This window comes from Oryza brachyantha, chromosome 9, assembly GCF_000231095.2.
Source record: "Oryza brachyantha chromosome 9, ObraRS2, whole genome shotgun sequence".
In the NCBI taxonomy this organism is placed as follows: Eukaryota; Viridiplantae; Streptophyta; class Magnoliopsida; order Poales; family Poaceae; genus Oryza; species Oryza brachyantha.
This window is the reverse complement of record NC_023171.2, coordinates 9286883-9308386: the sequence shown is the minus strand read 5'-3', so window position 1 is coordinate 9308386 and position 21504 is coordinate 9286883. Positions and strand designations below refer to the sequence as shown.

The following is a 21504-nucleotide window of genomic DNA, read 5'->3' as shown; positions in this document are numbered from 1 at the left end:
CACGCAATTTGGGGAGCCGATAAAAGGAGGGAGGGTAGATGAGATATGGACGGTTTGATTTGATACGGATGATTTGAGCTGTTAGATTTGTCTAATGAGTAAAACATGTTTGTGCACTATAGGATATAGGATAGGATAGATATGCTAGGGCTCAAAAATATGTTTTATACATATCTGTTCATTTAGTCCCTCTTTAATCCCCGTGAAAAAACTCCAGAGTGCGTATATGTTAGCACTCGGAAAATATGTTTTATACTCGTTATCTGGTTGGAAGGCACAAATAGTAATAATGATTATTACTAAAAGTTCTTTTAATAAGATGAATTTTTTATGCTCGCATATGTGGTTGAAATGCACAAATAGTTATAATGCTCGTACGCTAGGACTCAGAAAATATATTTTATATACGCATATGTGGTTGGAAAGTTCTTTACTTCTTTTAATACATGACACTATTAGTTTTTGACTAAGGCATTTAACTATTTATCCTAGTAAAAGAACTTTGCAAGTATCATTTATAATTGGGAAATTTTACTACAGGACATTAGGACTTTATGAAATTAGCTCGAGGACACAACAAAAGTTCAAGTTTTAGGGGGAATTAGACACTACCGAAAGCTGGAAATTAGACGTGGATAACTTATGTTTGTTAGTGTAGAAATAAGGATATTCTCAATATGTGCACATAGTTTGCGGGAAAACGATATAGCATGACAAAACCCCCAAAACAGATAGAGCCATGAGCTAATAAGAAATGAGTCATGGGTAAGGATAAGGATAAGAAAACTAGTCGTATTGAGCTAATAGGAAATGAGTCACGGTTAAGCCATGAGCTAGTGACTGTTTAGACCGTAACCAAACTTTTTTCATCGACAAGATATTATTTGGCATGAGTAGTGCTATTTGCCCCCAAGGCACACTATTTTCTTTCTCGATTGTCCACCGGTTCTTTCTTTTCAGGAAAAACAAACACAACAAAACCTAAGCTTAATTACAAGATTCAAACCTAGCTAGTAAAACAGGTGAGCTATTACGAAATTAAAACAATCAAATCGGCACACGTAAAATCAAATTTGAATTCCATAGCTAATTAAAACAATCAAATTTGAATTTGGTTATCAAGCTTTTTAGGAGAAAATGGTAAGCTAGCGGTCCTACCTATTTAAATTTGAAAAGTTATTGTTGATAGATTCACCGTCACCGTTCCTCTATTCTCTTTATAGAGAGTAAGCTTTCAAGATTCATACTATCGGCTAGAGTCCTTCTCAAGTGGCATGTATTGGCCTTGACGAACCATGGACCAAAACATCATGATCATATCCATCCGTTTGTTTTCTGTTTGGAGCAATCTGCCGCTGCTATCCGTGGTGGAGAATCGATCGATCACATCCCCACCATGTACCCCCGTGATGGGACGAACGGTTAAGCATCTTGCATGCTGTGTGTAAGGGTGTAAATGGATTAATCCATTTATAGGTCAATTAAGTAAGTAATTCATCGGATCAATTGAGTGGTTGAGCATCTTGCATGCTGTGCGTATGTGATTCGGTCAGCTACTACAATCAAAGTTTCTAGCCTACGCTTTGTTGCCCGTTTGTTCCTGTCCCTATGTGGATTATATGCTTTTTCAGTCAAGGTGTCGAGGTGAGGAGGTACGTCTTCGCGAGGAGGGATAGCCGGCAGCCTCGTCTTTTCGCTACGGCAAATATTTATAAACTAAAATTTAAAATTTTAATATTAAATTTAAAGCTAATTTTTAGGTTTTATCATCATAGTTTGTTTTGCAGCCTTAAGATCGCTAAGGGGCCGGGATTAGGTGACATTGCCCCGTGATATTTTCGGTGTCATTGAGTCATTGATGTGTGGGACCCATGTGGGTCCCACACATCTATGACTCAATATCACCAAGAATGTCACGAGGCAATATCACCGAATCTGCGTCCATCGCTAAGAGCATGTATATTAAAGTTTTTCATAAATTATTTTTTATTATAAATATATCGTTTGACTTTTCCAAAATAAACCTTCTTAAACCAAAGCGATCATCCCTGAATTAGGGGCATCGACCATGTGGACGTATCCGATGGGGTATGTGGCGGTGGTGGTCTAGTGTGAGTCGAAGAGATCTGATCAGCAGGTACGAGGATAACAGAGATAGAGATAAAGGCTTCGTCAGCAGAGACGAGAGCAGGGCCCTTTTGAAAATAAGAAATAAGAGGGGCGATCAACGAATTGACCAGGTGTAAGCAGAGGGAACTGGAATGGGGGGCTAGCAACCTCGTTTGAAGCTAATTTTCCAGCAGGGTCTGGATTCGACAGGTAGAAGGCCCAAAGCGGGACAGAAGGGCTTACAACGCTCTGGGAAAGAAAGGTTCCACTTTCTCCACTTTAGAATAGAATAGTTTTTAGGCCTTCGGAAAGTCTACTTTTTTGCCTTCGGAACTGAACGTAACAGGTCAAAATGGAAAAAAGTTACCGATAGGGATCAGGTGCCCAAACATGGATGAGCAGGATGAAAGCAGTCCGACAGATCTACATGCTGTGTCGAGCATTATGCACACCTACATATATCTGAATTCGTTCGCTAAAGCACGTTTAAATACATAATAAAGACTAACATGGAAACTCTTATATTTCTCCCTTTGGAAACACACTATAAACGCTTCACTTACTTGGACGCGTACGAACTCATCCTGTAAATGGCCATACACATAAATATCCTATTTTTTCGTTTATACTAATGCTTATAAATATATCGTTTGGCTTGTATAATTTTAAATTTAAAATTGATTCTATGGTTTTTTTCTTAAATTTATTTTTTCGGTATAGGCTTTTAATATTAGGTTGTTATATCCCAGCTGCTTAAAAACGAAGTCGTTTTTTCTGATCATGTACAGCCCACCACGTGTATATTATAGTCTCTCAACAGATGGAGTGCGTATCTTTTCGTCTTTCCTCGTCTCCCGTGTACGTGATCTTAACAATCTCCCCCTTTTCAAATGGAGACGAGCGCACGCACGGGCACGCATCACCTCAGCGTACCGTCCGACCACCTGACGCCACGCCGTTATTTTTGGTTGTTTCGCTTCGCACCGCAAGAGCAATTTTAATAGTATAATCGACTACCGGCTCCAATTTATTCTCCAATTTATTTATAGTTAATCTAGTATCGAAATTAGTTATGTTAGGAAAATTGAGGCATAACCGAGAAGCAGATTTAACGTGGAAACTCTTGCGGGAAAAACCACAGGCGCCAACTGGCAATATCCACTATGAGGTGACACGGGAAGGGTGCGACGGTCCGGTGTATTCCCCTGCTATTGTAATCATCACCTCATAGTGGATATTATTGGTTGGCGCCCGTGGTTTTTTCCCGCAAGGGTTTCCACGTTAAATCTGTTTCTCGGTTATGCCTCAATTTCCCTAACAAGTGGTATCAGAGCCAAGATCTGATCTACCTGGTTTGTAGCATTCTTCGTCGAGTGTCTATGGCCGGCGGCAGCGTTCGTCCTCGACGTGAGCGACGATACAGATTGCATGCATCTGTTCTATCGGGGCGTCCTCACGCTCGTCCACTCCCTGTCCTGCACGCATGCACACCACAGCAAAGGCGAGGAGCAGCAAATAAAAAATACAACAACAAGTAGCATCGCTGGATTTTTTTTTCTCCTGGCCCTGGCTTCAAGTTTCTTAGAGATTGCCACTTCATCCACACACCAACATATCAGGAAGTTTTTTCTCTGTTCAACCTATCATATTTTTTATCTGTAAAATTATTTTCGAAGTCTTTCCCCAAATTAGACATTGAGAAGTTTGATGGCAAGATCAGTTTCAGTATATGATAGGTTTTGATGAGAATTTGCAATCCGCCATCGCTGGCTCGTTCGTCAGACCAAATCGATTTCTGACGTCTGGCGCCCTTCGATCTACTGATTTTTCTTCTACAAGCTGATGTTTGGAAGGAAAAAATAATTCATCGAGAAGATTTTCGTTTCCGTTTATCACTTTGATCAAATTTATCAAGAGATTTCAATACTCCGTTTCGCTTTCTGTTGGGTTCCCCCAATTTATACCAACAGTTTTAGGATTTGATCCTATTGCGAGTTTTGGATTACAATAGCAGGGGAATACACCGGGCCTTCGCACCCTTCCCGTGCAGATTACAAGGGATATATATAAGGAAAAATCAAGCAGTCCTAATAGGAAAAGGATTGCATAATCCTATTAGGAAACTAATTCTACTCCTACTCCTAGTTGGAAACGGTAACATGAAACCTAGTAGGAAACTAGTAATATAATCCAAATACATTACAAATAATAATTCGGATCATATCTCTAGCAATCTCCACTTTGAGATGAATTCCCTTATAGCATAAAAATTAAAATCATCAGAAACCTCATGTAGATAAAATCACCTTGCGACAAATAGTCTTTTGGACTATAGCAAGCATGAACCAAACTTGAGGACAACGAGAATCTCGCTTGTTTTGAACAGGAGAGCAGTGAGCCATACTTCAATGCTACTTGTTGATGTACTTTTTATTTGCTGCTCCTCGCCTTTGCTATGGTGTGCATGCGTGCAGGATAGGAAGTGGACGAGCGTGAGGACGCCCCGACAGAACAGATGCATGCAATCTGTATCGCCGCTCACGTCGAGGACGAACGCTGCCGCTGGCCATAGACACTCGACGAAGAACGCTGCAAACTGGGTAGATCAGATCTTGGCTCTGATACCACTTGTTAGGGAAATTGAGGCATAACCGAGAAGCAGATTTAACGTGAAAACCCTTGCGGGAAAAAACCACGAGCGTCAACCGGCAATATCCACTATGAGGTGATGATTACAATAGCAGGGGAATACAACGGGCCGTCGCACCCTTCCCGTGCAGCTTACAAGTGATATATATATATATATATATATATATATATATATATATATATATATATATATATATATATATATATATATATATATATGGAGAAATCAAGCAGTCCTAATAGGAAAAGGATTGCACAATCGCATTAGGAAACTAATCCTACTCCTACTCCTAGTAGGAAACGGTTACAAGAAACCTAGTAAGAAACTAGTAATATAATCCAAATACACTACAGACAATAATTCGGACCATATCTCTAACAAGTTACTTACAAAATATATACTACACTGTCTCATCTGTCATATACATATTGTGTCTTGGAGTTCGTGCTGCAGCTGGCTATAAATCTGTAGCTCACTGCTCTTCTCTATCCTCTTTTGTCATCTTGAAATGTGTTTATATCTAGCTTACATTATGTTATTGTACCTGCTCTAATTCTTTGTAAGTTTGTCTAAATTCATCGTCTGTATTAATGTGTGTGAATATATATATATATATATATACATATATATATTCATTAGCACATATATGAATTTAAGGTCAATCCAGAAAATCTTATAACTTAAAACGAATCGAATATTTTTTTTTACTCGTTTCATTTCCCACGGCTTCCAGTGGGCCAAGTGGCAGAGAAACTATAGCATGGGCTGAAAAAATCTCAGGTCATTAACCCATATGGGCCGTAAGATCCGGACCAAGTACGTGAGCAAGTTGGGCCCAATATCCCCCCCCCCCCCCACCCCACGAGGGCAGACAAATTGGGCCTTTGAAAGGCTTAAACCAGGGAAGCTGGCCGCACTTAGGAGTTCTTCACAGAATTTTTACAATGTGTCCGTGCTAACGCTACGGTGTCAACGGTATAAATTGTTAAATTTATTATTATATAAAATACAATCAGGATTAAAATCGATCTAAGTTCTATATTAAATATTATAATAATAAAGTATAAATAGTATGAAACTTATAGTAGCATCGATAAATATGAAGTGTTGCATCTCGTCAGTCTTTGTCTAGAATTTCTTCTCTACCATTACAATAACACTAAACGCTCCGTCTACATCACCAAACTCAATAGCGTTGAAGTATTTACACATGGTAAACAAAATCAATAAGTATACATCAATAATTATTTATTACCTGAATATTTCTTTAATTAAAATATAAATTTAACTATGCACAAAGGTTCTATTATGAACTTGTGCAAACGCTCTCTCCCTGGGCGTTGGACTCCCCTCTCCCCGGGTCCCAGCCCTAGCCTCCCTCTGTGCTGTAATTGAGTTGACCAGGCGGTTTATGAATAACCGCAGCTGCGGAGTCCTTCCCAGAGATGTAGTCAACGTGCATATAAACCCCAAAGCCACAGTTGCACTCTGCTAGTTCATACTGGATAAGCTTTTAGCCAAGTTTCTTGATACTGAAAGAGCTTCATCATGTCGATCAAGTTTCCACAGTGACAGAGCATATGTATGCAATCTGTCAGTACTTACAAATCCTAAAGAAATTGAGATAACTTGTTAGACTGTGTGTTGAATGCGTTGAAAATAACTTAAAATGAATTTATTGCCATGCATTGCTATTCAAGATAAAAATAGAAAATAGATTCCTTCAATTGCTACATGAATATAAATACCTTCTTTTCAATTCTTCACACTCCCACACTACCTCAGTTGCAAGACCAGCCTACAGTCAAAGCAATGGTTTAAAGGATAATTGTTTCATAAATATTCATGTACTACAATATTTTGAAAGCATACCTGAGGTGATAGAAATTCACCGGAATGAGCGGCAATTGTTCCAAGACCAATCTGGAACTCTGGCAAAATATCATGATAATGAAATCAAAATCCCAAATTATTTTGACAATGGAAGTGTTATCCTGAGAAGAATGATACATATGAACTATGCTTATGGGTAGTATCTGCAAAGCCTGCAAGCAGCTTTCAAAAGATTCATTTACCGGGCCATTCCTTAAAAATCACGCCAAATAGTATAGTCAACTACTCAACTTAGTATATACTAAGAAATTATCTACAACAATGTAGCGAATATTTTATGAAATTCTATTGGAGAAATACCCAGGCCTTCCCATGGCAAGGCCAATGAAGGATTAATGCTCCGAGCTCGATCAAATGCTTCTCTTGTCAACAGCTTATCACCTTACTACCTGTAAATCTGAAGGTCAAACATCAGTTACCTCTCAACTAATATGAGAAACAATCGACTGCATGCATAAATAGTACTAACTCTGGTCAGGAAAACATGTCATTTGTCAAACATACCTCTGTGAAAAATCAGCTACATGAGCATCTTGTTCATTTTCCTCTCCTTCTAACTTAAGGCATTGTTTAGTTTGCAAAAAAAATTTGCACAAGCATCACATCAAAACTTTAAACACACATTTGAAGTATTAAACATAGTCTAATTACAAAACAAATTTCAGATTTCGTCTGGAAACCGCGAGACGAATCTTTTGAGTCTAATTAATCCGTCATTAGCACATGTTAGTTATTGTAGCACTTATGGCTAATCACGTCCTAATTAGGCTTAAAAGATTCGTCTCACTATTTTCTCCATAACTGTGCAATTAGTTTTAATATTTATATATATATATATTTAATGTTTTATTTAGATATCCAAAAATTCGATGTGATGTTTTTGGGAAAAATTTTTGGAAACTAAACATGACCTTATTGCATGTGCAGCATGACCAATCATCAGCTAATATCCCAGTCCAAGGTGGCGTCAGACAACCAGGGTGAACATGTCGAGAACAACCAGAACAGTGAAGCAACAAACTCTTTTCCTGAAAATTAAGATATTATCGAAGAAAATATTAAATTACAGTGCACTTCCAAAGAGAATTAACATTAACATATGGTATATTCTCCTGTAAGCATTCTACAGGTAACAATCAATTGTGGTACAGTTACCATCTTCAATTATAGAAATTGTAAGCAAATACTAAATAGTGTCAGCAAATGAAAAAAAAAAGAGCTCTCAATACAGAAGCGTAACCAGGCAACAAAAAGACCTTTCATTCTATAGAACCAAGGACATTTGGAATTTTGGATGCTGTTTTAATGTCAGTGTTCATGTTCTCTTTACGTAGAAAAATTATTCTCGCTTTCTCCCACCCCGACCAGCAATCTTTCCTGGCTCTTGCCATTCGTCCTGGGTTTGCATATCATGTGTTCATGGTGGTGTCATACAAACCATACTACTTTTTTGTGGGGAACATACAATTAAACTGAGAAGCAATTAATCATGTCGCACCAAACATGTTAGATCAGTTGTTTTTCATTAATCTACGCAGGTTACACCACATGTTTTCAACATTATCTTGCTATTGTCATTTTGAATTTTGGTGCTAAATCCACGCTTATGCTAAAGGAATATAGTAAGCTGACTTCAAGGGAACCATCCTATAGTAAATCCAATCCAAAGGAGCCACACAAGTTCTTTTTAATTGCAGAATACAGCTTTTGTCCGAACGTTCATATTCATCAGCAGAGTTTCAGGTCATCTTTACCAACACAAGTAATTAATTATCAAGCATTTGTATTACAGTAACATAATGTCCTATTCAAAATGATGGTAATGGAATCAAGTTAGAAATATGACTTACTGTTGTATCAAAAATAATATGAGACTGTTGCTGAATATCTGAGTTGAACAAACTAAGAAGCCAGACATACACCAGTCAACCTTTCTTATCCCATCCCTCCAGCAGCAGCATATTGGATAGGAAATTGTCTAGCTTGGAGTCGCTAAGAAATGGAAATGCAGTTATTGCAAAGAAAAAAAAATTATGCACTTTGTCATCAGTAACTTAAAACAGAAGAACTTTATTTGATAAATGGCACATACATCCAGCACCAACAGTCTATCAAGGCCAATACCTGTAGCAAGATTTACTAATGCTGAAAAGAAATCTACATCTACACAAATTGTGGTTCCATGTTCTTCCCAGTAAGAAATATTCATACCGTGCTTGAACATATGTGCCAATTGAGTTGTAATTAGCAACAAAATTACTACAGGTGACATGCTTAAGGTAATTCACATGAAGGATTACAGGACATTCTGAGGAAAACTAACGAAGTATTTTGCAGGCATACTTATATTTGAGGAGATACATAGGTTTTGTTCTGGATATTATAGCAAAAACCTTGAGTGCATCCTACAAAATAAATAATGTTAACTGATCCCAGACAAGAATAAAAATTACCGGCAGCCTAAGTTTGAAAATACTCGGGTGATTTGACTATTAACTTTAAAAATCACACATTTACATAGTTGAAGTTCCTTAAGATCTGCAACGTAGCTTGATAACACAAGTTTTCCAATAGCTACATAGAAGACTAATAACATTAATTAGTGGTCCAAAAATATTAGAAAGGAATAGCTATGGGCAGGACAGCCTGAACCATAAGTCAAGCCAATAACTGAACCCTAAGATAAGCTGATACAAATATTAAGCGGGTATGTTTTGATTTCTAGATTGACAAGCTACTGTAAAAAAATATACTACTCCTACAGTCCTACCTTATAAGAGAATATTTTGATGTCAAAATGTAATAAATAGTTAATATTGTGTAAGAGAATACTTTGATGACACCTTACATTAGAGACAAAATTTGGAAAGAACACAAGACAGTGAGCCTGATTGTGGTAACGAATCTGGTGTAGAGACTCCACGATGTCCACTCCCTGGAAAGATGTCATCTCTTTACTGCATGTCATCTTGATAGTACAAATGCAAACTAAGCAGTATCTGGATTACCAATTGATAGCCACTTACAGGGAGTACTGGATAGCATCACGAGCAATGGTCACAGGCAGTACCTCATTTAGTGCAATCTCCTATTCTGAATAAGTTCAGAAACGATAGTGCTAGCTGAATTAGATTGATCAGGTAGCAATTTAAGAAATCCATCCCAATGACAATGTAGCTAAATGGCACGCAAATCAGATTATTCCAACAAATCAGTAACTGGTCATCAAATCATCAGACACATTAAATAATCACAAAAAAATTGACAATATCACATACTCAGTGAAAACGGTGAATAGAAAATAAGTTTTTATCATCGATGAAATGGCATACAGAGCTGAAAACGGGGAGGAGATCCTTCTTTCTGAAATAATCAAACATTAGAATCAGACACAAACAATCCGGAATATAAAAAACCAAGAAAAAGTAACAGTAGGGAAACGTACTGTTCTCTTTATCATTTCTGCTTCTACTAAGTGGGCCAACAATTGCTCAGTATCAATCTTGAAAGACAAGGACATTATGATGCAAAAAGTTGCACAAAATAAGTTTCTATGAGTAGTTTATGGAGCACCAAGAATCAAACCTGGGAGAGCTGGGCAGAGTTGTCCGATTCTTGATGGAGGAGCAACTGAATGAAAAAGGGAAGTAAACTGCATGATGACATATTTGATCATTGTGTAGTCTTTATAGGATATAATCTAATTTGAATAATTGACAGCTGCACACAATCATCCAGGTTAGTGGGTCGGTCGACGAACAGGGCGGTGGAGATCCGAGGAGCGCGGTGGAGCGGCGGCGTCGGTCGCAGGCCGGTCATGGCAATAGCGCGGTGGAGGGGTGGTGGTCGGCGGTGGAGATCGTGGATCGGCGGCGTTGGTCGTGGGCCGGTCACGGCGGCAGCACGATGGAGGGGCGGCGGCGGTGGTGGGCGGCGGCATAGGTCGCGTGCGGGATGTGGAGAGGCAGTGTCGGTCAGGGGCAGCAGCCGGGAGCGGGGGCGGCGGCGCGCGTTGGTGCGACGTCCGGGAGCGGGGGCGCCGTTGTGCGTCGGAGCGGGGCGGGCGGCCAGGAGAGCAACTTCGCTAGGCGGCTTTCACGGCAGAAAGCGTATTCAGGACGTGTGCAAGAGAGAGCTGTTTTAAAATATTTTGGGCTATTGGATATGTGCATCTAACGGTTGAAAATGGATCTAGTAAATCCTGTGTATAATTGGTGGGGTGGCCATAAAAAAATTTCAACTCCTCCTTTCTTTTTATATTAGTATAGATACTCTCACCGTTGCTCGATGTGAGCGTGTTTCGAGTCTTTTCTGGAAATTAGCAGGAATTAATAGGTTGCTGGAGATAGCCTATATTATTGGACAAAATTTAAATTCTAGACTAGATACTTATGTTTTTGGACTGAGGGAGTACATGTATTTTATTAATTAATTTATAAAACTATATTTTGATTTACATTACACAATAAATACAGTCATCTGCAATAGAAAATCCAATAGATTTCGGGAAAAAAAAAAAGAAGATAGGAGTGAGAGGGAGGGAAAGGAAATTGATGAAGTCTTGGCGGCTTGCGGTCATCTGCAAGCAAAATCTGTTAACTATGTCAATTTGAGTCGTGCTGTAGTTATATGTAAAAGATTTTTGAGGTATTTTATGTCGAAAATTGTTAAGTAAAAAACAAAGTAAATTTGACCGAGATTTATTCAGAGTGTTAAAAATGGACTAAATTGATTGGTTCATACTACTACGATCCCATTGGAATCTAGTTATATATTTTGAATTTTTACGGAGGTGATTCTTAAACTCCTAAATGATATTTTTCATGCAAACATTTTATATAAAAATTTTCTATTTTAATCTTTAATTTTTTTCGTAATAATAAATTTATGTATTTATATCCTCAAATAACTATAAAAATAGATAATTATTTCATCACAGTTATCTCAAACACCACACCTATGTAGAGCTTTTCCACATTCCCATTGTCCTGTTTGTCTGTAAATCAAATTCGGATGCAGGTAACGCGGCAGGTACCGTGCTATATTTTTTATTTCTAACCTTTTTAATTTTTTTAATTTTAAAACCAGACCCTTTTAAAACTTATTTTCATATCTAAAACTTTTGGTCCAGACAGTTTAGTCGACGTGGCGAAATAACATCAACAACACTATTTCACCACACCACCGAGACTGGTGACATGTTATTGTTATTGGTCATGCCGAACATAATGAGGTAGCGTAGCGAAAATGTTTAGAGTTGAAACTAATTTTTTGAGATGCTTTAGTTCTAAAATCGAAAACAAAAAAGTTTTAGAGAATAAAAAAATCGCACTGCACCACCACCCCAACAGTCCAACATGTAGCAGCAACGCAGCATCCCCGTGCGGGGGAATTTAACTTTTTGCCATCTTTAGGTTTAACAATTAGCCAAATACCCTTCTTAGAATTGCACTTATTATTTTGTCATTGGAGAGAAAAGATTTTCTATTTTTTTGCCACTGTGTGCACTATAGGCTGCCACATGTGTATGCCAACATAGAATAGACGTACAAAATTAAGAATCTATCCCTGATTGAAACATCATGTAAGTTTGGTTTAGTGGAGATAAAATTAGAAAATAAATTGAAATATAGAAAGTAATTGGTAAGACAACAATAATATGATAAAATAAATAATTAGATGATAATATGGTAGTGTTAAAATTAAATAATATTAAATAATAATATGATAATGTCAAAATTAAATAATAATATGATAGTGTTAAAATTAAATAATTAGATGATATTATCAGTTTCTATATTTCAATTTATTTTCTAATTTTATCTCCACTAAACCGAGCTTCTATTTCAATCAAGGGTAGATTGGTAATTTTGCACGTCCATTCCATGTTGGCATGCACATGTGGCAACCTATAGTACATAAAATGATAAAAAAATAGAAAAACTTCTCTCTCCAATAGAAAAATAATAAGTGTAATCCTAATAAGGGTATTTGGCTAATTGCCAAATCTAAAGGTGGCAAAAAGTTAAATTCCCCCACATGCAGATGTGCACGGGCCGGCTGCAACCAGTATGCAGCACTGCGTCCTTGGCCCATCAATACGATCAGCTTGCGTGTCGCGGCCAGGGTCGTCCTCTAGACCTCTCCAACACCGGCGACACGAGATTAGGATCCTCCGTAGTCGAATGTGCCGTGTCTTCGTCACTAATATGGGTTTAGGGTCCGCTAGATCCTCGTGTAAGTGACAAAGGCATCATACTTATAACTGCAAAGGGTCTCAATTCGGCGACATATCCTAATTTGATTTTTTTTCTGCTTGTGCTTATAAACTAAGAGTTGAATTTTATTTAGAGTATATTTTAAGATTTTTTTATCATATTTTACTTTTCAATTTTATTTTTACATCGGTAAAAAAATATATATAAATATTTTATTTATAAGTTATTTTTTATTTGTAAATATGTTGATTGCAATCACAGTTTGGTTTGGGTTCTGATGCCGTCCCCTGTCCCAACCGGGCGACGTACGTGTCGCTCGCGCGTCAGCTGATCCGGAGTAATGGATGGTACTCTCCATAGTAGTAGGTGACCAGTGACCACTGCAACTGCAACCTTCCTGCCTGTCGATCCACGGTCCAATAATTGATTGTTGCTAGCTTAATTGCAACACTAGAGATAATCAGACGAGAGTACTAGCTTCAGAGAAGGTTAACTCACATGTGAGAATTGATATTTTGGTCTGCCTGTTGGTGCTAGCAGTAGCTTCAGTCTCAGAGATAATCAGGTATTCAGGTGAGTGTAACTGTGTAAGTAGTAGCATCAGCAAAGTTCCATTCACTTGTGATGTGAGATACTAAGAGTCATCTTGACTTTGGGTCTAGGTTATAACCTAAAATTTAAATTTTAACTTTAAATTTAAAGTTCACTTTTAATTTTTTTTACCAAAGTATATTTTCAAGTTTATTTCACCGTCAAGCAGAAATTGCTTGGTTCAATACTCAACAGAGATGAAATCAGCACAATGACAGATCAACTTCAAAAACATTCACACGCCTGTTCAGAAACCATCACATCGGCATGGGCAGAACGCGACGCACATTGTTCGCGCCAAATTCTTGTGCCTTTCCCGCGCGGATACAGACACCAAACAATAATGCATCCCTAGGGTTGGCAACTGATCACGCTTGCCGACGAGCAATAATGGCGGCAGTGACGACGGCGACGCCGTGTGGTGTGGTGTGCTCAGGTGGCGGCCGGCGACCAGACGATGTCCTTCAGCGCCGGCTGGAGCTCCTCGCTGCAGAATGACCGGTACTCCATCGTGTCGCCGCTATCCTTCTTGACGTCGACCACGATCAACGATGGCGCCACGCTGAAGATGTCGGCCGCCACGGCGAGCCGCCCGTTGCGCCCGGGCTCTGCGCACTCGAGGCGCACCCCGCGCGCGCCGCTCTTCGTCACGCGCATGGCGCCGCCGGTCGCCAGCGCCTCCAGCCGCGCGACCACCCCGCTCGCCGGCTCCCGCGTCGCGAACCGCATGCCGCCCGCGCGCGTCGTGGCTCGCCCCGGCGACGCGGCGGGGTCCTGCTCGAACAGCGGCGACAGGTCGAAGCCCTCGGACAGCGAGATCAGGTGGAAGGCGTTCAACACCTCGGGCGGTTCGTCCTTGTCGTCGCCAGCATTGCCGAGCGTGTCCACCGGCGCCGGTGCGGGGCCGGTGATGGGGCGTGGAACGGGCGGTGTCTTCCGGAACCACGGCGTCTCGACGAGGCCGGGGACTGTGATGCGGGTGCCGGGGTTGGGGTCGAGCAGCATCTTGATGAGCTTCTGGGCGTCCGTCGTCATCCACACCGGGCAGCAGAAGTCACCCCGCTGCATCTTGCGGTACATGCACATGAGGTTCTCGTGCTGGAACGGCAGGGCGCCGGCGAGCAGCACGTAGAGGATGACGCCGCAGGACCAGAGGTCAGCCTTGGCGCCGTCGTAACCGCTGCCGGCGAGCACCTCGGGGGCGACGTACGCCGGCGTGCCGCACGCGGTGTGGAGTAGCCCATCAGGGCGCGCGTGGCAGGCGAGCGCGCTGAGCCCAAAGTCGGCGACCTTGAGGTTCCCGGCCTCGTCGAGCAGCAGGTTCTCGGGCTTAAGGTCGCGGTGGTACACCCCGCGGCCATGGCAGAAGTCGACGGCGAAGACGAGCTGTCGGAAGTACCTCCTCGCGACGTCCTCCCCGACGCGGCCATGGCGGGTGATCCGGTCGAACAGCTCGCCGCCCCGGACGAGCTCGAGCGCCAGGTACACCTTGGAGCGCGTGGCCATCACCTCGTGGAGCTCCACGATGTTTGGGTGCGACACCATCTTCATCACGGCGATCTCCCGCTTGATCTGCTCTGCCATCCCGGCGCGCTCCACCTTGTCCTTCGACACCACCTTCATCGCCACGGCCCGCCCCGTGCGCACGTCCCGCGCCGCGTGCACCCGCCCGAAGTTGCCGTGCCCGAGCACGCGCCCCAGCTCGTACCTCCCCTGCAACAACACCACCCCCTTCCCCTCCGCCGCCGCATCCTCCATTGCCGTTGCCGCACACCGCACCTCCTGAAACTGCGCTACCCGTCCTCGACGTGCTTGCGGTGGCAGTTGCGGCCGCCGCGGAGGCTGCGGTCGCCGGCGAGGTCAGCGCGCCCGCCCCGACACATTGTTCCGCATTCCCTCGATCAAGGCAGCAGCGAGCGAGCACCTCAGCCGTCGTCACGTGGAGGAGCAGAGCCACCGCCGCCAGCGAGAGCGGCGTCGGGCACGCGAGGAACACAAAAAAAAAAAAAGCTCTTTTGGAGCTCACAGCTCACCGTCCCGCTCCCTGCCACGCGAGGCGGACGCGGCAGCGGCACGACGTATTATGGCGGACGCTTGCGCGATCAGGGATGCGAGATCGACGGCTAGGATTAGCGCGTGCTGGCTTGTGGGCCCCGGGAAAGGGGAAACGGGCGACGGATTTGGTTTTGTGGGTGGTTTGGTATGGCGGTATTGGCTGGGTGACGATGTGTGGGGCCCAGTGGTCAGTGAGGGCGTTATCCACACGTCAGGGAAGGCCCAGCAGGTGGGCGCCCACCACAATAATTACTGGGCCGGTGGGCCAGGGCCTGGTCCATTATTATCGGATCCAAATCCAAGCAGTTCCTTTCTTTCCTCTTGTTCTCGCCGATTATTAAGGCATTGGATTGTTTGTTTCTTTATACTAGCCATATGCCGTGGTTCGCAACAAACTATAAAATTTTTTATGACAAATAAAGAGGAAAGATATAAAGATACAGGTAGATTGCAGTGGTAGACACTTGTTGCTTGCGCCAATAAATATTAAAAAAAATTTTAAAAATCATTTTGTTTGTACCATAAAAAAATCTATGGAAAAGAAAATTGTAATTTCTCGTATTTAAGTATGAAACCTTCTGAGCATTTTTTTCTTAGATTATGTTCTCTTATGAAATAAAAGTAAACAAAAAATTTCAAACTTCTATTTAAATGACATATAGGAAAAATCGGTTCCATCGATAAACTCTATAAATAAACAAACAGAAAAGCTAAAGAACGATATTTCGTTTAAAGCATAGCGACGTACAGAGGCGGGGCGATGCGATGCGCGGGGCGATGCGTGGAGACGGGTCGATGCGCGGACGTGGGGCGCATAGCAACGTACGGAGACAGTTAGATGCGCGGACGTGGGCTGCCCTATGCCGTTTTATTTAAAGCATCCCATCCAACGGGATGCCGTGCTCCGGCCATCCTCATAAACAAAATGTTTTTATTCGTAAACATTATATATTATATATAATAAAATATTTCTAGTCACAAAATTTAAACACAAATAAAATAGAATTTTTTCTTGTCAACTTTGTACAATAATCAAAAAAAAAATTAAAAGAATTGAAGTCATAACCTTCAGAGAGAAGAGGACCTTACTGATGGGCTATGAAGCTAATTGATTGTTTAGTTGAATGTTAATTTAATTAACCCTTTACTTGATCCACGGGTGTACAGATCGCACGTGCGGAGGGGAGGGGTGCTGTGCGATGTGGGAAGAGGAGGGGTGAATGCTAATTTGATACTATGTTTCTAGGTAACCAGTCCCACTGTTCCAGCAATCTTTATTTCATTTTGATATGGCAAAAGGAATCCAGTCTAGCATTTTGGTAAGAATACAGTTTTATTTCATTTTTACATATTTTTCCCTTTCCCACATGCAATGCTATCTTATTTCTGAATTTCTTTTTCCTATTTTTATGTATTTTTCTGTCATGCATTTTGAAAAAGTCCTCAGTATAAAGCTGTACTAGCTAATGCATCAGCATTCCAACAGGTCATTGAAAATAGTAAAATTAAATCTTTTTTAAAATTTTTTGATTGGTTCAAACAACATCGCCCGTGTTCTATATTATGTTTATAAAATACATAAAAATATTCATCTAAGATGTAAAAATAAAAATACAATGCTTAGAAAATTGAGTTGTGTAGAGCTAGCAAGTAGGAATAACGCCTAAAGCATTACGGTGACGGTGGTGGTGAGAGACTACCAACACCAGTTCACTACTAATTCTTTTATAGTAACGTATAAATTTGTGTCGTTAATCGGTCCATGACATGACATATAGGACTCTAAGATCTAAGTTCACTTGGATGCCTAATAGCGCCGACGCGGAGTCAGTAACATTGCACCGTGATATTCTCGGTGACATTCTGTCATTGATATGCGGGTTGCATGTGGGCCCAGACACATATAGGACCCACATGTCAGTGATAGAATGTCATCGAGAATATTACATGACAATATCACTAAATCTGAATACCTAATAGCACAAACCGGTATCTCGCATGACATTTTCCCTCGGTTTCATGTCGCCATAAATCCACCATCCTTCATCATCCTTCACTTGACAGCTCCACCTGTTTAGGTGATCTGCACCAATCGAGTTGTTAATTCGTTCTATCAACCGTTGCTTTCGAGCGTTCCGGGGTGCACATAGAGTCGACCCATTTTCCCTTCCGGCGTTTGCACCCTGTAAACTGCAATGCAGCCCTTGTGTTTGTGATGTCGCTAGCGATGTCATTTTTTGGGTGCAAACGATGGGCGAGTGAATGAACTGACACCATGCTGCATTTCACAGTCACAGGATGACACCTACACCATACCATGCACTGGACAGGTTGATGGACTGCTGGTTACGTTCGTTGAGTTGTGCTAAGTTATATTCTCTTCTTCTATAATTCTTGTAGTTTTAATAAATTTATAGTCAATCTTTTAAAATTTTAACTATTAATAACTTTAAAATACATAGTTTCGAATTGATAGTACAATATATATACATGAGTATAAAATGTATTTTAATAAAAGTAAATATTTATTTATTTATTATATATATGTTAGTAGAATATCATAATCGAAGATAAATTTAGTAGACCAAATCACTGTACAAAACAATAAGAATTATTAAATTGATAAGAGTAATAAGCCTTTTAACTACAACGAGATAAGAAATATAGCTTGCCAGATGCCAGCAGGACAGGAACGACATGAAGAAGAGAAAAAGGAGTATGTTCATCTTTTACTGTGATTGCTCTCGTTTGTTCAGTCCTAGCTTTAATAAGGTAGCAGTGTGTATGCAGAAATTCTCACCCAACATAACCTTTTTTTCACTAGCATTAATTCCTCATCAAGAACATTTCATCCTTCCCTAAAAGACAATCCATCAAGCATCCATGAGTGTGCTATCGATCTGTTAATTCTTCTTAATTTGCCTTAATTAATTTTCCTGTGATCTGTCCACCTTTTGCAAGATGTGTCTGTTAGGCATAAGCTTGTCATGAATGTGTGCGAGCCGCGGGCGTCGCGGGTGCGTGTGTGTTGCATCGTGGTGGCGCTGTACACGGTGTGTGTGTTCGATGTATGTGAGTCCAGAGGCCAAGTCCTGGCGGTTGAGCGTATGCAGGAGCACGCCATGCGAGAGAAGGATGGAGGCCCGTTCATGTGGAGGAGTATGTGGCTCACGAACGCGTGAAACCAGGTCGTCCGGGCTGCCATGCATACGTGCGCGTGAAGCTCGCTAAGTGGGTGCGTGGGCGCTGCGTTGCGTCGCCGTGGGTATAAAACTGGTTGTGTAGGCTCGTATTTTGAAGCGAGTCGAGTCCATTTCAGTGAGTAATAAAGCCAAGATACAGGCGAGGTAGTCGTTGTAGCGTTTGTCTTCTTCCTCGCGTGTGTGGTGAGGGACTGACTTCTAGGTAAAGCTAACATTTGATGAATAGTCCCATGTTAAAAGTTTAGAGGAAAGTGACATCAACTTAAAAGGGAAGGGTCCCTCACCTCATGGGGTAGCTTTTGGGATATAGAAAGGCTTCCTCCCGGTTGGACCAGCGTCTCTCGGTTTTGGGCCAACAAGTGGTATCAGAGTTGGGCCCACAATCTCTCTAGTGACGTGCACACTCGAGTGGTATAAGCCTGAAGCCCAGTGGACCACGGGTGTGAGGCCCGTATGTGCCTATGTGTTTGGCCGGTCAGTGGACCGCGGGTGTGAGGCCCGTATGTGTTCGTGTGTCGAGCCGGTCAGGGCTAAGGGACACCAATGTGCGATGGGCCGAGAAAGATTGTTGGGAATAGTCCCACATTAAAAGTTTAGAGGAGGAGTAGCACCAACTTAAAGGGGATGAGTTCCTTACCTCATGAGGTAGCTTTTGTAACGTAGAAAGGTTTTCTTCCGGTTGAGCCGGTGTTCCCCGATTTTGGGCCAACAGTGTCTCCATCAACCTTAATTCGGAATACCCTTTTAGTCGCGTACGCTGCTGAACTGAACTGATTAAAAGCCGGAAAGATAAGTACGTGCTTGCATCTTTTCCACGTACACGCGCGTACCATACACACACAAGCAACCTGCAGGCTGGGCTGTTGCTGCACGTACGTACGACAACCAGCAGAATGCCAGCAATTAGCTAGGTTCGAGATGTGCCTAGCTAGTGATCGATATGAACAGCGACTAATCATCTCTCGCAAAGAGACTAGCGCTTGTGACCTTAAATTTAAAATTAATTTTAGGGTTTACTCATCGTAATATATTTTTAAATCTTGTTTTTTACATCATTTTACTACGAATATGTATATAAAAGTTATATTTATAAGGGGTAATTACATATTTGACCTTAATTTGAAGGCTAATTATGGATCTGACTCTACTTTTTAAACTTCGCAAATTTGGACCTCTTTTCCAAAAGTGAATTAGCCGTCTGACCCTGGTTGATGCATGCCATTAGGTTCAGGATAAATGAAATAAAAAAAAAATTAAATTTCAATTATGAGTGCACTATTTTACCCCTCAATTCATATGTTACATCCTCTCTCTCAACTTAGTGTTTTCTCACATCTAAGCCGTGTGGTGCGAGGAGGCGGCGACCGAGCTAGAGTGGGCGGCGTCGGGAAGTGGAAGAAGGCATCGTCGGGCAGTGGGGCGGCGGCGACGGCCGGCAGCGAGGGAGGAGGCGGCGTCGGCGGCCAGCAGTGGCGTCGGATAGTGAAAGGAGGCGGCGTCGGGCAGTAGGGCGGCGACGGTGGCTGGCAGTGAGGGAGGAGGCGGCCTCAGCGGGCTGTAGGGGCGGCGTCGGTGGCGTCGTCGTCGTCGTTGTGCGGTGGGGGAGGAGGCAGTGGTGGCGGCCGACAGTGAGGGAGGAGGCGGCGCCAGCATACTGTGGGGGAGGAGGCGGCGGCGACCGACAGTGAGGGAGGAGGCAGCGCCGTCGGGCTATGGGGGACGCGGCGGCGTTGCCAGCCATGCGCGGGGGGTGGGGATGGGGACGGCGACATTGCCAGCCGCTCTTCGTTGACTGTGACTTTGTCAGGTATCTACCTGACGGTGTGGCGGACTACGTTGCTGAACCTGAAGAAGGCGTGGAGGATGAGGCAGCGGCTGGAAGGATCGTGCCGGACAAGCTACAGTCGTAGAGTGAGGCGCCATGCAGCGTGGGCCGTCGTGTGAGGATGTGTTGGCCCAGCAAGCGCTACGACGGCCCAGATTGGGTCCGTATGTAACAAACTTATGGAGAGTTGCGTGCGTGAACAGTGCATGTATAAAGGGGTCCGGCAGCTAGACGAAGCACTTGGCTTGGATCACGCGTTGGCGTCGGCGGCGGCTGCTCATTGGATCGAGAGCTGATTGTATCGTTTGCGTGTGTTCTTGTCGATCAATCGAATTCCCCTTTTCTCTCCTATGGTTTCTCACAGACTTCCTCTACCTTGCCGACATCGCCGGCCTCCTCGCCTGCCTTCCCGCCTCTGCCACCAACCGCCTCGCCGTCGCCTGCGTCAAGCACGAGTACACGCCCGCCGAGCCCACCAAGATGGATAGTGCCATCCAGACCATGTACCTGTGCAAGAACTTGTCGTCCATGGTGCTCTACAACTGAAATTAACCTCAAATATATCAAATAAAAACCAAATTTTGAATTATATTAAATTTAATTTCAATTTTATCAAATTTGAAATTATATATATCAAACTAACCCCAAATCTATCAAATAAATACCAAATTTCGAATTGTATTAATTTAAGTTCAAATTTAACGAATTTGGAATTTTATATATCACCTCAAATCTATCAAATAAAATTCAAAATTTGAAGTTTATTAATTTCCATTCAAATTTATCGAATTTAGAATTATATATATCAAACTAACCTCAAATCTATCAAATAAACATCAAATTTTGAATTGCGTTAATTTAAGTTCAAATTTCTCTAATTTGAAATTATATCTATCAAACTAACATCAAATATATCAAATATATTTCAACCTTTATTCCAATGTTTCTAAATAAATATTT

General features: G+C 42.0%; 1 protein-coding gene and 1 long non-coding RNA gene across 2 annotated transcripts; both read right to left on the bottom strand.

Moving 5' to 3' along the window:
- Positions 1 to 5857: 5857 nt before the first annotated feature.
- Positions 5858 to 10310, bottom strand: LOC107304939. Its single transcript, XR_001550997.2, has 11 exons — positions 10238 to 10310; positions 10098 to 10154; positions 9679 to 10015; positions 9501 to 9587; positions 8503 to 8644; positions 7564 to 7680; positions 7157 to 7209; positions 6953 to 7049; positions 6632 to 6804; positions 6508 to 6557; positions 5858 to 6369 (listed from the first exon to the last, which is right to left on the bottom strand). It is a non-coding gene; the product is annotated as an uncharacterized LOC107304939 (long non-coding RNA).
- Positions 10311 to 13599: 3289 nt separating this feature from the next.
- LOC102706966 (putative CBL-interacting protein kinase 27) lies at positions 13600 to 15500 on the bottom strand. Its single transcript, XM_040527642.1, has one exon. The coding sequence runs from the start codon at positions 15217 to 15219 to the stop codon at positions 13894 to 13896; it is 1326 nt and encodes a 441-aa protein (XP_040383576.1). The 5' UTR covers positions 15220 to 15500; the 3' UTR covers positions 13600 to 13893.
- Between the last annotated feature and the right edge of the window lie 6004 nt (positions 15501 to 21504).

Bases quoted from the DNA above. Each gene is read 5' to 3' on its own strand.
- LOC102706966 (XM_040527642.1), bottom strand. From the start codon at position 15,219: ATGGAGGATGCGGCGGCGGAGGGGAAGGGGGTGGTGTTGTTGCAGGGG.